At 42.1% G+C, this 17,615-nt stretch overlaps 1 protein-coding gene across 4 annotated transcripts in view; it reads right to left on the bottom strand.

Moving 5' to 3' along the window:
- Positions 1 to 17,615, bottom strand: part of trim36 (tripartite motif containing 36) — a 43,087-nt gene that overhangs the window by 13,061 nt on the left and 12,411 nt on the right. For 2 of the 4 annotated variants that reach the window (XM_054773436.1, XM_054773437.1), the window contains 7 exons: positions 16,926 to 17,000; positions 12,907 to 13,253; positions 11,900 to 12,046; positions 10,075 to 10,170; positions 7,213 to 7,350; positions 6,994 to 7,109; positions 4,635 to 4,756 (listed from right to left, as the gene is read on the bottom strand). In XM_054773436.1, the coding sequence (XP_054629411.1) occupies positions 4,635 to 4,756; positions 6,994 to 7,109; positions 7,213 to 7,350; positions 10,075 to 10,170; positions 11,900 to 12,046; positions 12,907 to 13,253; positions 16,926 to 17,000 (1,041 nt within the window). The remainder of the gene's footprint in view (positions 1 to 4,634; positions 4,757 to 6,993; positions 7,110 to 7,212; positions 7,351 to 10,074; positions 10,171 to 11,899; positions 12,047 to 12,906; positions 13,254 to 16,925; positions 17,001 to 17,615) is intronic. The other 2 variants (XM_054773438.1, XM_054773439.1) reach the window with 1 other exon arrangement.

Below are 17,615 nucleotides of genomic sequence, written 5' to 3'. Positions count from 1 at the left end.
CTGCTGCTACTACTACTACTACTACTACTACGACGTTCATGGCATCACTTCATGTTGTGACAGACACCAAAAGGCAAAGACAAAATGGGCCAGTCGGCCATCAGACTCCACTGATCAGCACTTAAAGGAGAATCTGGCGGAAACACCAGACGGACCGCACCACGGCCAAGTTTCTCTGCAGGGGGTCAGCTTTCTCTGGTTTCCGACCTCTGTTCCCGCTACAAACAGGAGATGGCCTCAATTATTCCACACAGAGTTTCATATTACTAATACGGCGGAGAGAAGTGCTGTTGTCACGGTAACAGTTTGAGGAACTTCCGACATTATGCGGAACGTAAAACCATTACACCGAACAGCTCTAATGATGTCCTGAACTCTCAAATGCCCGTGTTTTTTCTGCTTTTTGTCTTCTGTTGCCGTTCTGTATAAAATGGCACCGTCACGGTATGGAGGAACAAAGCCCACCCAGCAGTTTTTCACCTTCAGAGGTAGCATCAACTGCGTCTGTGTGTAAGAGAATGCCAGAAAGACACCCGAGACGTCTCCCATCATGTTGTGCTAAAAGTAGGGATGATCCCATTGGGGTTTTATGCTGCCGATTCAGATACCGATCATCCAGGAGTGAAATTTACAGAGGATGAGATGCCTTCTTAAGGAGAGTTTGGATGTGAGAGTACATAGTTTGATTCCAGGTATCATGCAGCGGGGCTCCAAGTGACGAGAGCAGTTGGCAAAGCTGACGTCTTCCATCACTGGAGAGGCTGGCCATCTAGTCCGATGGATTCAATTATTTTTGGGGTTATTTGCTTTAGACTGCTTACTGTCAAGCACATATGGGCGAGTGTTGTTCAGCATTTTGGCTACGTTGGCTGCCGTTTGACTGATGATCTCACCGTTACCCACGAAAACTCACCATACTCCGTCAGGTGTTTGTTCTTTAAATGCCGTAGTAAATAAAAGCTTTTTACTGTGCTACCCTGACGAGATATATTCGTGGCATGTTTTGTTGTGATTGATGTTTTTGTGATCATCGTTGAAAGCCATTTGCCCATCATGTGCTTTTTCCACGGAAATCGGAGCATCCCTAGTTAAAAGCAAATGTCTCTATACAACACTGGCGCTGACGTCGTCGTCTAATTGCAGGATGACATTTCGCTGTATGAATGCAGACGCAGCTGATGTCCACATTAATTAGTCTGTACAAACGACAGACGTGGAACAAAGTCAACCCAGCACTATTTAAGCGTCAAGGGTAGTATCAGAGGCAGGACGTCGCCTGTGTGTAAGCTGGAAAGGTGGGATTCCCTCCTTCCGCCGTGTTGTGCTCAGATGCTGGTGTCATCGTTAGGTTCTGTGTAAAAGACAAATAAATGTGGGCTCCGTTGTTACGGCGGTGATGTCAGTGACAATGTTGCGGTATCTCTGTATGAAAGAGGCCAATGTGACACAAGCCCCTGTCACCCCACCTGCAAAGGCAGTCTTGTTATGTATAAACTGCACTCACACTGAACCCAATTTGACCTGGAAATGTTCCGCTTTTGGAAGTAGTATCGGTGTCGAAACAAGAGGCGGGACGGCGTCTGTGTGTAAGGGAATGCCGGCAATTGTCGCTGCCCCTCAAGTATTTGTGTGATGCGGGACGCCCCTTCGCTGGGTTCTGTATAACAGGCACAGGCAGGTGAACGTGGGATCAACTGTCGATGTGGCAATTTTGCTTTCTCCGCGTGGAAGAGGCTTCTCATTATCTCCCATTACGGCACAGGAGCAGCATGAAAACACTCCTAAATAAACTTTTGTTGAGTTCACGTTCCAAAGCCACAAAATGACAGCATTTTCCACTTGCATTGTGAGCGCACATTAGGAGAGCTTAAAGGCTCGGCCAAGTGATACTTTAATGGGTCTTCAACGCAGCATCATCCGCCAGCGCCACAATGGAATGACGACACAGCTTTAATGGCACGGGAGAACTTGCTTCCTGCCTGAAGCTCCCACTAAGAGCATCATCCATTATTACAAACATGGCCGCCAACAGCAACCAACACAGATTCCTTCAGGGTACTCTCTTATAAAATATTCTATAAAAGGATTTAAAGTAAGAATAAGGAATGGTTTTTTTGCCTCTCCACCTACAAAGCTTGTCTTACTTGCACTTGGTCTGCCTCTTCCAGTCAGTGGCAGCTGTCAGCTGTTGACTTGCATCCACTCAAAGGGCTCTGAGCCAACGAGGCCGCAGCTGCATTGTCAGCAATGTTACTCCTATATCGCTTATAGAAAGACTGCTGATGCTCTCAAGTATCTACTTTGTATTTACATTGATAGAAGGTCTGAGTCTAGCCCTCATTAGCCTTCAATTGAGTCATGATGCAATTAGGGCAGGAATGTAAATACATTGAACACAACGTAACGCTCCACTAATTAATGCTGCCCAACCAAAAGAAGAAAAAAAAAACATAAGTTGCCCATTACTGTAGGTACAACATTATTTCATTTTTATGCCATGGAAGTTATGTTTACTGCAACAAGGAAAGTCAGGAGTTTAGCTAGTTAGTTAGCGTGTGAGCTAAGGATGCGTTAATTAGGCTTTAATGTTTTTTTTTGGGCAATTAGCTAACATGCCGTCGCTCTTTTATAAACATCTTTACCGCCACCAAGGAAGTAATCAGGGATGCCAATGGTCCCGATTTCTCGGAAGTCGGCACAGGCTAGCTAGCTACCTGGCGCTAGTCGTCCCTCATTTGTCGAGGTTAATTTGTACCAGACCAGACCGCGACAAGTGAATTTCCGCCAAGTATGATTCAATATTTATAAAGTGAATATTTTTGTACTTAGAGTATAGAAACCCCGTTTATGATTTTCTAAATACGTTTTTAACACTAGACTCCTGTAGACATGACGTAACACCCCTATAGTCACCTTTACACTCCTATTATTCTTTGTTTACCGACTGGGGAAGAAGGACAAAGTAAGAAGTCAAAAACTTACCACTTCCACACGGAATGAGAAGAACTCCCCCAAGGTGGCAGAAGTGCATTTGCTAAGTGCTCGGCACGGATCATTTGCATGTAAAAACACACTTCACAGCAATGAGGAAGTGGAAGAGCACGTACGAGTGCAGAAGGTTACGCATTGTAGGGAATTTTTAATGCATGCACACGTTTTTAGTCAGCAACTGATATTTTCCTGAAACTTACCTGTGTTTTACTGCTGATTACTTAAGAACGGAAAAAGGTAGAAACAAACTTTTGTTCTGATGAAAGACGGGAGTCTAATCTGTCTTTTAATAAGCTCCATGTTTATATAGCCACACAACACAATATTCTGTGTGCCTTGAAAAATCTGTCAAAATCATCTAAAATGGCAGGTACCGAAGGGGTTGTCTTTTGAAAAATCTCTGGGATTGAATGGGTTAATACGTGAATTTTGTAAATGAACGTGATAGTGAGGGAGTGATGTTCGCACCGCGTTGTAGCGAGTGGCAACTGTATAACAGAAGAACAGAGGAACCTGGGTTAGCATCATTCATTTGTTCCAGAAGGTCTGACTTTAACCAAAACGGATGCTAACTGAATACATTTTTCCCATAAGAAATCATGTATATCCAATTAATGCCATAAATGATCACATCTTGTCATGTATTAATGTATGTTTTAATACCCTGCGTGTTGTTAATGTAATTTTTTTAAATCACAAAACGTCCCCCTAGCAAGCTATCTTCTTTGTTACATGTTTTGTGATAAAAACTACATTAACAGTTGGACTTTCGTGGCGTATTAATAACACCAGATGCGCACCGTATTGTACCTAAACAGAGGCAAAATGTTGTGAATGACGTTAACTGAAAAACACGTTTGTTAGTTACCAAGTTAAAAAGTGTGCTAGCTAGCTACATAAGTTAGTTAGCTACTTACTACGTCACTAAGCGAGTTTACTTGTTTTTTAGAAAGTTCCGCTCAGCAGGCCTTGTCATTTTTAGCAGTTAACATGTCATTTTATGATTATTCTTAGGGCCGCCAAGGATTTTCAACGCAGTTAGTTAGATAATGAGCGCTTGAAAAGGTTCAAGGGGATGGACTACACCAGCCGGCCAGCTGTAATGACTGTTCCTCTTCTCGGTAACAGGAGGAGGATTGATGTGAATTATATAAAGCTGTAGTAAAAAAATCATTGAGGCGCCAACGCACATGCCGCGTATTGACGGTCCAAATACGTCTGTTTCCGTGATGACACTCATGAGGTTTTGACTAAACGTGATAATAAAAGTGTGTACCACAGGTGCTATGTTGTTATCATTATCAGCTAGCCAAACATTGATGACGCCATGAGATCTATCAAAAATTGATCATCTGTTCCTTACTTTAGACACTATCTGCAGACGTTTTTTCAAGTTCCTAACATCACAGGTGGGGAATCTTTTGGCTGTGCAGCTGACCGAAAAAAAATACAAGCTCAACAACACTCGGCCGTAAATTCCATCACAGGCATGTGCGGCGCAAACTCCGCTCTACCTCATCCAATTAGGCAGCTGACAAAATGACCTCTGACCTCGTATCACAGCCTGGCTCAAAGGGCTTATTTTAATGATCCTATCTAAAAAGAAAAAACAAATAAAATAAACAAAAGAAGACTTTTGTTACCTCCACCAAAGCACAACTCTCTGAGCAGCATCTCTTCTCGGGACGTCTCCAGAACAAACTCGTCAAAGCAGGGGTTGGCTGACGGCTGGAACGTCCTGAGGGACTCCGTGGCCTTTTGGATTCTGGACATACACACACACGCGCAAATCACATAAAAACATGATGACATCACCATGGCAACAGAGGACAAACAAGAAAGGACAACTCTGTTCTCAAAGTAAGTATCAGGGTTCCTCCCTGGGGCCTAAGCTTACTAAAATTGTATTGTCATATATTTCAATTTTGTACGAATGGGTATGTCAGGTCTTTCTTTCATAAATGAAAAAGAGGATTAAAAAACAGTGTTACATGCCATAGTATCATGATCCGGCGAGTGCAAAGGTTCCATTCTTTTTCCAAAGCCGCTAATGGAGATCAATTAGCCGCCTTACACCAGAAGCACATCCGTCCAAGCACACGGCACTGAGTGGATGATACTGCAAAAGGATTTTCCCTACTTTGTCCTTGAGTTCGGTAACCTCTGTGCACGTGGCTTTGCACGTTTGGACAGCTGATGCAGAGACAGACATCAATAGTGGTCTTAAACTTGTCTTCGGGCGCACTTGGAAGAGGCACGATTACGCATGCACAAGCTCCGTAGATACAGTATGTCACGTCAACAGGATCGTCCCGTCCACCGGTTATTAACTCATTCAATCCCAGCCATTTTACAAAATTCAACCCCTTCAGTATGGGTCATTTTAGACGATTTTGACAGAATATTGTGTTGTATGACTATATAAACGGGCCGCACGGTGACCTAGTGGTTAGCATGTTGGCCACACAGTCATAGTCTGGAGATGGGGAAGACCTGTGTTTCTCCCACAATCTAAAAAACATGCATTATTGGCGTCTCTAAATTGCCCATAGGTATGAATGTGAGTGTGGATGGTTATTTGTCTATATGTGCCCTGTCATTGACGTGGTGTACCCCACCCCCGCCTCTCGCCCAAAGTCAGCTGGGATAGGCTCCAGCATACCCCCGTGACACTAATGAGGATAAGCGGCATAGAAAATGAATGGATGACTATATAAACATAGAACCTACCAAAAAAAGTTTCAAGAAAATATCAGTTCCTAACAAAAAAATGGGAGAAACAGTTTTTTGTGAAAAGATACACTTCAAGCATTAAAACTTTCACATTGACACAAATGTTTTGCATTTATGACAGCTCAAAAATCTAAACAACTATACCACAACATAACACAAAAAGGGTTGTTTTACATCAAAATAACAATTTATTTACAAATATGACACCATGAACTATGTACAATTTTCACATTTGGAACTAAACTGTGTGTTAAAATTTCCACACAATACGTAACCTGCACGCTACACTCCTTCACGCTCTCCCACTTCCTCTTTGCTGTGGAGTGCGTATTTACATGCAAAAGATCCATGACCAGCTCTGATCAAATGCACTTCTGCCACCTGGTGGCCGTTTTTATGGCTTAAAACTGCTCTGACAGTGACATCTTTTAAGCATGCATTTGCGTCATCACCTCTTCTTGCCTCTTATGCAAAAAAAAATATAAAAGCCGTATAAGTACATCTTTGGCTATCGGGCGTTCTGGTTCATAAAAATGTATAAATACGTCTCTGTTATTGAATGAGTTAATGATAACCAGCACATTGCACAATAGAAAGAAACTGAAAGCCTGGAAAGACCACAGTAGGCTTGCTCACACACGTGTGAGTATCGTATGCGTGTAACCAACAGTATCACTACTCACACCTGTTATTAACAACACCCGCCACCTTGCATCGTAGAAATCAACCGAACAACTAGAAATAATCCACTATGTCAGTGCTCACGCACGGTGACGTACAAATATGTGTCCTATCATGAATGTTGCCGGTCCTTCTGACCGTTATTCATGATAATGATTAATGACAATTAGACAGAAACCTGACTAGAAATAATCCACGCATGCATAAGAATGCACGCAACAAAGACGCAACTTCGTCTCTCGCCTGTTATGTCACCTTACATAAAAGAAATAATCAAAGACGAGAAATTATCCACAGAGTCAAAACCCATGAGTAAAGTAAGCCTCACATCACCAACGGGATCACTCCTCCTGCCAGTTACTATATGCCAATCAACACAGTGCACAGTATAAATGACTCAAATGGGGGTATGACTCAAAATAATCCACAAATTTAAATCCCACAGCTTACTCACAAAGGGGCAAAGTAAATGTCATAATTAATGCAATCGGTCCTCCCGCCAGTTATTAATAACACTCAAAATTGCAGGAAAACAGCATTGCGCAACAAAGTGATGGCACATGAACAGGTCTAGGGCCAAACGCTGACCTGACGTGCAGCTGCTTGGCGGTCTGCACAAAGCAGGACTGGTCTGTCTCTTTGAGCACCTCCTGAGCGTAGCCTACCAGGCCGCTGTTCTCCAGCATGCCCTGGTACTCCTCCATCTGGGAATACGAAGACAAAACACAAAACAACAACATTGTGGATGACTCGTACCGGAGGCTTGACTTTCATACAATTTGCGAGAAACGAGAAGCTATCGCACACCTGGGATCTGAGCTGCTCCAGGCGTCGGTTTCGTGACTGCTCGATGGATTTCAGCATCTCCGACTTTCTCTCCTGCAGGGTCTCGAACAGGCGGTCAAAGTGCTCGTTGGCTTGACGCTCTGCTAGCTGGCCATTTTCCTTTTTGTGACAAACATTAAATCAAACATATTCATAGTTAGAGCATAAAATACCTATATGACCTTCTACATATGATCTTTTTATATTATTAGAGCCCTCTAGAAATGAAATAACACCCCTACAGTCACCTTTAGACTCATATTACGCAATAGAGCAGATATAAATCAGAGGAAAAAAAAGCCATTTAAGACATAAATAAGACTCATGCTCTTGCATGTTTTAATAAATGCCTTTCTGATGTGTAGACAGGAAGTGACGTCGGGGATTCAGAGTTGAGTTTTAGTTGGAGTACGGCCACAACAGTATCCTGTGTTAGTATTCTGATTATGATTAGTTATTATTGTGCCTGTTGTGAGATCATTCAAACCTGCAATCATTGTTGTTGACAGGTTTTACGGTTTTATATACAGTACATTTACTGTAACCATGTAGTAACCGGTGCATTCATGGTAACCAGTAATACTTACAGTATATTGCCATACTTTCGTTTTAAGCAGTACCAGAATGTCCCTCCTGGCTGCAGAAACGAACGCTACACCTAGCATTAACTTTTCCAAACTCAAAAACAAATAACAAAAACACAGCAGCAGTGGCCACAGCTCCAATATGTAGCATTACCTTTCGGGAGTGCCCTGACGCGCTGCGGTGAACCTAGTCACTAGCCGGTGTGGTGTGGCAAGGTGTCACTACGCCGGTAAAGTAGTTCTTCAGCGTAACAATGTTTACAATAACAATGTCGCCGTAGCTTGGTTAATATGCAGGTCACATTATGTAAATGGAGCGTTGGTGGCGCTCTTTGGAGGTTTTTTCAGGAGGCTTTATAGGCAGGACAGTTCCATCCCATCACGTGCATTCTTAGCTGTCTCTGTGTAGCCGTTTTTATATCTTTAGAACGCACGGAAAAGAGAAAGACGTGTGTTCAATTCTCACATAAGGATTGTGGATGATGGGCAACATTCCAAACAAGGTGCAGTTTTCCTTTAAACTGTATTTGTATTCTTGTTAAATTTAGCAATTTTTATGCTTGAAAATCCATAATTTAGACCAAGAATACATAAAAATGGCTTAACATGCATATTTTTAAGTAATAATCACATGTGACTTCCACCACGAAACAGTGGTCATTAATTAAGTTTAAGAAAGAGTGAGGGCGCAATGTTCAAACCGGCGAAGTGGTGAGGGACGACTGCACTCAAGTATTGGTTTGGACAGCGGCTGCTCTTTTCAAAACGCCACACAGCACGTCAAGATAAGACACACACTTGACGTGGCTTCCTGGATGGTGTGGTTTCCTTAATAATGACCTTGCATGCATTTAGTGAGCACATTCACATACACACGCTGCATACACTGCGGTTCAACTCAACAGACAGGTTCTTAAACTAGCGACACATATACTTTGTTTATCCAGATTGACGATCTCGGGTTTCGTGGCAACTGCACATGAGACATCCATGGCGGTAGACAACCACAATGCATGCAGTACCCCTGTGGGAGATACTATAATTCCTACTCAGGGATGACCTTAGTGGGCGATATATTTTAGGGCACTCCGGATGGGGATGACAATCGATTAATCATTAAGAATTGATCGTCTGTAATTGAAGCAAAATGGAGCAGAGGCAACTGCTGTATAAAATGAATGACCATGACATCGGCAACGGAGTCACATCAATTTGATCAATACAGTAATCCCTCGTTTATTGCGGTTAATTGGTTCCAAACCCAACCACGATAGGTGAATTTCCACCAAGTCGGATTCCTTCTTTATAAATGGAATATTTTCGTAGTTAGAGCATACAAAACCTGTTAACGACCGTCTAGATATGCTTTTTAGCATTATTAGAGCCCCACGACACCCCATTGTCACGTTTACACTTGTATTAACCAACATAGTAGACATAATAGAAAATATGACTTCTTCGACATAAATAAGATATAACAGACTCACACGTTAGCACTGACAGCACACTTCCTACGGTGGCTATTGTCTCATCAATGTAACTTTACTGACACCTAGTGACCAGTGTAGAATTGGATTTGTGGTTAAGGAGTGACTCACGATGCACTTCAAATCGCTTTATTAACGTGCAGAAAAACACATACGCAGTGAACATTCACACAGGAGCTGCTGTCGGACACAACTTACGCCAGTCTCTGCTCTCTCTACAACACCAACCAAAGACACTGCTGCTAACAACCAGCTAAAGTCACGACGTCACAGGACGTCACACACGTCATTCCCCAGACCCCGCTCCTTAAAAGGTGCACACAAGTCACAGATATTACACTACTGTACATATCAGGTCTTCTGAATGCCTTATATTTGTATTTTTGTTCATTTCACCATTTTTATGCTTCAAAATGCTTAATTTAGCCCAAGAATACTTACAATTTGCTTCAATGTGCTTTTCTTTTTTTTTTTTTTTTTTTTTTTACTAATAATTGGCTGTATTCAACTGTGAAACAGCCATCATTTTTTAATGAATTAATTTTTGAAAACCCACAATAGAGTGAGGGCGCAATGTTGTTAAAAAAAAAAATCTATCACATTTAAAAAACTAAATTAAATAAACATGGCAAATTAAAAATATATCCAAAAATACTAAATGTGTAATAAAATGTAAATTAAAACATATATATATATATATAAAAAAAAATAAATAAACAAATAAAATAGGATTTTATTATTAAACAATTTATCTGTTTTCATCTTGTTGGTACCTCAGTCTGACTGATGAGCAGCTCCAGTCCAGTAATCTGAGTCCTGACTTGGTCCTCTTTACTGATGAGGTAATGGATACTCTTGGCCAGCTTCTCCTGTAAGGAGGACAGAGAAGATGAGTGCGCAAATACACTACAGTGGACAAAATGATGAGATCCCCATTATTGAATATAAATAATAATACTGAGTTTTGATTGACACTGTCAGAGGTAATGAGTATGTAATATTTTGTGGCCGGTGTGTGTAGAGTAATACTGGGATGGAACACAATGACATGACGCTGCATTGCCGTTCCCAGCGACCGAAACCGATGCAGGTCGTGGTCACCTGATACACCTTTGGCACAGTTTGAGAACACAATGCACACAAGATAATGGGGAACAAATGATTTCATCAAATATTAAAAGTATACACACACACACACACACACACACACACACACACTCACTCAGTTGATTTAATTTCACACAGACTGGGCCTCGACAACAAGTCTAAGCAGATCTTGTGTTCAGCTCGCCGTACAGTATTGTGCACATGACATTCAAGTGCTTCATATAAAAAATGAGGGTGCTGTAACACAGTTGGACTGTGTAGTCTTTTTCTTGCAACACAACATTAAGACCCGCGAAACTAAAGCACTTCCACCTAACGTATTTTCTGGATTATAAATCACACTTTTTTCCATGGTTTGGCTGGTCCTGAGACTTATACTCCGGAGTACCTTTTGATATATTTTTCCCCGCCCCCACACTGTCAGCCGCGAGAGGGCGCTGTAGGCTCGTGTGCCAGTATCTGCTACTCCTATCACTCCTCTACCACTGAAAATTCACAACATAAACATCAGCTGATGTAAACATCAGCTTATAAAGACAACTGAGAAAGCTGGAATGCCCCAAAAGTAAAATCATATTCTGCAGATTACAGGCTGCAAGTAAACTAGTTACGTTAATGTTTAGGCTATAGTTTACTGAATAACTTAATATGTTACGTTAGCATACCATCTGTTCAAATTACGTTCACAGACGCTTATGTAGCCTGTTGTTCTCCATTTTATTGTTATTACTATAACTTGCCTGTCTGATTCCCCCCCCCCCAAAAAATACGACTTATAGTCCAGTGCGACTTATATATATTTTTTTCTTCTTCATTGTGCCATTTTTGGCTGGTGTGACTTATACTCCAAAGCAACTTATAGTCTGGAAAATATGGTAATTTTTACTTAGTTAAGCATACGGGTGGGACAATATGTGATATAAGATAGTAAAATAAGAAGGGTTTATACTGCTTTTATGTCATGTGTTTTGTGGGGAAAAGTGTAGTTAGAAGTAAAAAAGTTAAGAGCAAGATACATGCTGCTGTCAACTCGTGTTTGTGTTGACTTCTTAATGTAATACGTAAGTGAATTATTTTTTTATTGCTCCAAAATATACACCGATGTCATGTCATGGGAATGTTATGAGGGAAAGGCACATTTTTTTATATTAAATGAATTGATTTAAAATGATTTATGTTTTATGTCTCAGTTTCTCCCTTTCATAAATATCTTGCTGTATTGTAGTTCATTTTCTTCCAATGTATTGATTACTGCATAATTACATGTTTTATCGCATGCCACGCTGCGCTTCCGACCCCTAGCTGCAGCGGATGATCGAGTCAGGTAGGCGTTATGTGTTAAATCATTAAACCAGTTCTCCTGGTTCCTCATTTGTGAAATACTTCCACTTTGAAACCACACAGAAGGAAAAGAGACAGCGCAATCAAAAGGTTTTCATGATATCCAGGAGCGTCACATTGTAGGCACCATACGCAATTTGAGGCTATTACCTTGAGGATCTTGTAGGCGTTGCTCATGGAGGTGACTTTGTGGTTGGCGTGCGTGCCTCCCAGCTTGCACAGGTGGCACACGGGCCTCCTGCACACTTCACAGTACATGTTCACCTTTTCCATCTCGTGCTCGGGACACATCAGCACCTGCAAGATATTTGACAGGATGTTAAGTCAAAGTCAGGTCAACGACAAAAAAAAAACAACCAAAAAAACCCCCCACTTCTGTGTGTGTGTTTTTTCCCCCCCATACATTCTCATAAACACACAAAAGAACAAAAAACAATGTTGAAGTGAAACAGGAAGACGACACCAACTTCTGGAAATCCTCTAGACAAGTTTCCCGACGTGTCTTAAAATAGAAACTAAATTCGATTCAGCGATTTTTCATTGTTTGGTGATATACAGTCATGGAAAAATGATTAAACCACCCTGGTTTCTTCAGTTTTTTGTTCATTTTAATGCCTTTGTTTGGACAAATATAACAATGACAACAAAGATAGCTCACAAGAGTTACATTTTTTGGCAGTACAAGTACAATGCTATAGCTATTCATGTAAGAACTTAAGTGATTTTGGTTATTATCAAGAAAAGCATGGAAGTTGCTAGATATCAGCTCTTAAATTCAACTCTTATGAGCTATATTTGTTATCATCATTATATTTGTCCAAACTAACGTACCTTTAATTGTACCAGGCATTAAAATGGATCAATAAACTGAAGAAACAAGGGTGGTCTAATCATTTTTTCCATGACTGTAGGTCTAATACATCACAGCCCATCATAGCAGAACCCCTACTGTGTTGCCCATACTATTATTTTAACAGACAAAGCGGTGCCGTTATTAAGCCTCAAAGTTGTGCTCTATACAATAACCATGATGATAATGTGATAATGATGGTGATAAAAACTTTGAGGATGTCTGTATTACATGTCTGCTAGCGTTTCTTACAAAGTATTGGCAGTAACCCATAAGGGGGCGCAAAAGAGCATTTGGTGGTACTTGCCTTGGGCCTGAAGTTGGTGGTGGGCCCCACATATTCGTGCTGGGCCTTGGGCGTGCCCCAGGGATGGTGCAGCTTGAAGCACTCGTTACAGTAGCTGGCCTTGCAGTCCATGCAGCTCTTGGTGGCCTCCTGCTGCTGCGGAGGCTTGCAGATGTTGCACATGATGGCCACGGCCGCCCGTGCCGCCTGCCGGTAGCGCTCCACGATGCTCTCCAGTGTGAAGTTGCGGAAGAGCATGCTGATGCCGCGCTCGCCCAGGTCAATGTCGTGCTGGCAGCCCGGGCATGGGATGGTGGTGACGCGGGGGGTCACGGATCCTCGGCGCCAGCCAGGGGAGGAGATAGAGCCTGTGTGGGAGGATGAGAGCCAAGAGTGAGGAAACCTAATGTGGTAGTTTTGAAATGAAAATTAGTCTGCCTGTTTGGAATTTTGTCTGAGGCCCCATGTGTGAATAAATCAATCAAATCCTACACCGAGTGGCCACAACATTAAGTAGGTGTGCCTAATGTTGGAACCTGTAAACATAGCTCTCAAGTTAACATTTGATTTCATGCAATTCCAATAGGACTGTTCCAACCTTCACAAATAGGGCCTCACTTTGTGCTTCAAATTCCCCACAATGACTAACTAGTGCTCCTCACAGACGTGGATGCACTGCACAGAAGCACCTCACAATGCATCGTATCAAGCAGTCACTCATGGGATAAACGTCCAGCAGGCGAACACTGTGGGAAAATGGCGACAAGCAGTCATGAAGGGGATGTTATCATAGGATATGTTCATACTTCTACAGTGCATGTCATTCCACATTAACAGCAGAAGTGATCGTAAGTGCTGATAGTAATCTGGACTGGGGAAATGTAATTCTCTAGTGACAAAAATCTTAATAAATACAGTAAATAAAGTAGGGCTGTCAAAACGGTAATAACTCATTTATTTTATTAATTACATGATTTTTTTGCGTAATTATGACGTCCTGACAGAGTCACACAGAGCCTGATGCTCTTTTCTAACTTGATTCTGACCTGAACACATCAACAGCAGTGCAATTCCAATGTATCCTCCAACTCACAAACGTGTCCCCTGTCCCTTCGTCATCGGAACAACACGTCATCATCAGTAGACGACCGCGAGATGCATTCACGGACACTTGAAACATCACAACGTCTTTATCGTGTGTGTGTGTGTGTGTGTGTGTGTGTGGTCTAAATAAACAGATATACAAAGAAAAACGATGAGCGGATATTCTCATCACTCGCTTTGTAACTCTTAAACGCGGAAATACAATTTGCTGCATTTAAGTGTGCTCAGAAATCCCACAAAATACACTCAAAACGTGAGTTCAACTTACAGTGGATGACGTGGTGTCTATGAAAGCAAACCCTCATGGCTCATGACATCAAGGTGAAAGTGTGATTGAAATGTTCTGCTGCTATTAAAGAAACTAGCGTTAGCTAAACAGACCGCGTGTCATCTTTTAAGCTCGATTTAAATTTGTAGCTAATTTGGAGCTGTTCATACATAAATACACACACACACACACACACACACACACACACACACACACACACACAGTGTTCCCTTTCTACATCGTGGTTCACCTTGCGCAAACTCGCTCTTTTGCAGATTTTTTAAAAGTGCTTTTTTTTTTTTTTAACAGCAAACGAACGTGCATTGTGTTCTGCGTCCTCGTGGTATATGATAGCGACCTATCGGTGCTCTGTAGTATGTGTCTGTTATTGTATTTACTACTGCTACCGGTAGAGGCTGTTTTATACTCATGTGAGAGTTGAAGACGTGTCCAGTTCGTCTCGGTATGTGTAGCCGGCTGGCTGTAGGGTGCCTGGAATACTATAAATAAATCTTCGGTTCATGGAGGACAACGAGGAGGAATATGTTTTAACAAGGATACAAAAACGCTACAGCCGAACGGCGGCAGGACGAGGAGTGAAAAATGCGTGAGTCACTTAATAATGTCTTGTGTCCAACCCCGCAGGTTGATCATTCAAATTCAAATGAAATTGGAACATTGAGAGTTTAATCAAGAGAGAAATGTGAGAAAATGTTAATGCCTGTCTGAGAAAAGTCTATAAAGTGTATGGTGAGGGGTTTTACAGCCTTGAAATATAATTGTAAAAAATAGTTGGCTACTTTGTGGATTTCACTTATTGCCGGCTATTTTGGGAACCTATGCCCCGTGACAAACGAGGGACCACTGTAATCCTTCCTGTCATTTATCTTTCTTTCTATAAAATAGAGTAAAAAGGAAAATTTCACATATAGTTGAAAATGGTGATTAATCAATTGAAAACCATGATTAAATCTAATCAAAAATTGTAATCATTTGACAGCCCTAAAAAAATACCATCATCAAGTGTCCAGTTTGGTACATCAACACTTATTCCCACATACAGTATCCCACCCCTCATATTTCAGCATCATTTTTATGATCGTGTATATTCTGAAGGGAAGGGACAACACTATTGAAATGAAACTTGGATATACATCAGAGTAGTCAGTGTACAGCTGGTTCAAGGCAGTATATATTTACCACCCACGGAAAACGAGTCAACGCACAGCCGTTATTGTCTAAATAGCTGGCAAAACAAGAGAGTGGCAAGATAGTGTGGTGGCGTCATGGTCTGTAGCTGGGGCTGCATGAATGCTGCCCGCGCTGAAGAGCTGTGGTTCACTGCGGAGAAACATGAATGAACAACATGTACTGTGACACTGAAGCAGATCATGCCAGTTTTCCAACATGATAAGGAGACAAAAAACGCCTCAGACACGACAAGTGTCTTGCTGAGGAAGCTGAAGGTGAAGGCGACTCCAGGCCGGAAGCCCAAGTAAGCACCTGTGGGGCATCCGCAAGGTGTCTAATATCCACCAGTGAGTGGAAGAGGATTCGAGTGACAACCTGCGCAGCTCTGGTCATTTTCATGCCTAAGAGGATGAAGACAGTGCTAGATAACAATGGTGCTAAAGTAAATATTGACACCAAGGACACAATTTGGATATGTTTACTGTGAGGTACTCACTTGTAATTATGGCTGTGGGTTGACTCAATTTCAGTGCATAGTAAACTATACTGCTATTCAAGCTGTGCACTGACTACTCTAAAGCGTAGGTCACAACTGGTCATACAGGCTCTTATGGCCGGTCTATGTGCAAAAAAAACAAACGCGGGTGACGTTGATTTTCAAGCTGTAGACTGGCCACAGGCCAGCCACAGAGGTTCTTTGTCATTGCAAAAACTCTACGGTTGCTTACGTTTTTTTTTCATGTTGCAAGAAACACTTACGCACTCCGTACGTCTTCGTTCGTCGTCTGTACGGCCAACGTGCGTTTTTCCTATGTCTTGCTGGTGTCAGGTTTGGGCATAATGTCTTTTTTCGTCATCGTTCTTGCAACCTTCATAGAAGGCCCGCATGGAACGCAAGGTCAGTACTTTTACTGCAAGTTTTGACGGACGTTGGTCTTACAACTTACCTGCGTTGGCTGGATGGACAAAGTGACAGTCGTACCGTACGCCCGAGCAGCCTCAGGTTTTGTGCGTGGTACCCACGTTCGATTTACAGGTTGTACGTTGGGTGCCTGTTGACCATGCTCCTTCATGGTCACCACAAGTACATTCTCCATGAGCCAAAATAAATTGCACGCCCAAAAAGTCATACATCTGGTTGTGACCGAGGCTTAATGTACTGTATATCCAAGTTTACTTCCTGCAGTATTGTCCATTGAAAAGATACAATAAAATGCTTGCTGATAGTTTGTGAGAAATTGTACACAACAACACAATGTCCTCTTAAAGCAATGGCACTTTGAAGAGGTTTGAAAGCATTTTATGCTTGTTACTGATGCATCAGCATCCTAACAAGTGGCTAATGCATTGCACAGGGTGCTTGCACACATCACAGACACAAAAGCAGTGAAAAAGCACTTCAAACAACAACGTGAACACGCAAATAAACTGCTTGGCACAAAAAAAAATAAAAAAAGGCACAAGAATATTGCTTCACGTTTTTGGGGAGAAGTGAGGAGTGCTGGATTTATCTCAGGTTGATAGCCAGCATTTCCGCTTCGTTTCCGAGGACCTGAAAATTAAATCAAACACTCCTCAGGCGAGGAAAAAAAACACCACCAGCTGGGGAGGCGGGCAACTTCCACACAAAAATAAACACTGCAGAAGAAGACAAGGTGAGGTGGGTGCGGCAGCGGGAAAAGCAGCGGCTCAGCAACACACACGTCAATTACGTAGTGTGCGTGCATGCTGTACATGTGGGAGAGGTGAAGTGAGTGAAGTGAGTGAAGTGACGACGTGCGACAGTTTGCGACCGTATCGTGTCAAACTCAACGTGATGATGAACGTGTCACAAAATTAAAAACTAGGACAGACATACACCACTCAAGATGGCCGTTTGGCTACATTTCCTTGACAAACCTTGAACGATTCATGAAAAAATGAATGAGCATCACCTTGGGAATGTTCTGAACTCCTGGTTCCACACTAGTGTCATATAAAGTAGAATAAGGGAAACTGGAGGAGTTGGCATAGAGTGGATGTTGCACAGCTTCCCATTTTTAGACAGCAAACTGAGACTGACTCAACACCGCCTCTGCTGGTAGCAGCAAGTAGTGCACTCCATTTTGCCTCGCCAGTCATCACAATCAAATCCACACAATTCTGAATGTCCAGTTTTGTTTCCCCG

The sequence above is a fragment of the Dunckerocampus dactyliophorus genome, chromosome 4 (assembly GCF_027744805.1).
Source record: "Dunckerocampus dactyliophorus isolate RoL2022-P2 chromosome 4, RoL_Ddac_1.1, whole genome shotgun sequence".
In the NCBI taxonomy this organism is placed as follows: domain Eukaryota; kingdom Metazoa; phylum Chordata; class Actinopteri; order Syngnathiformes; family Syngnathidae; genus Dunckerocampus; species Dunckerocampus dactyliophorus.
This window is presented reverse-complemented; position numbering and strand designations above follow the sequence as displayed.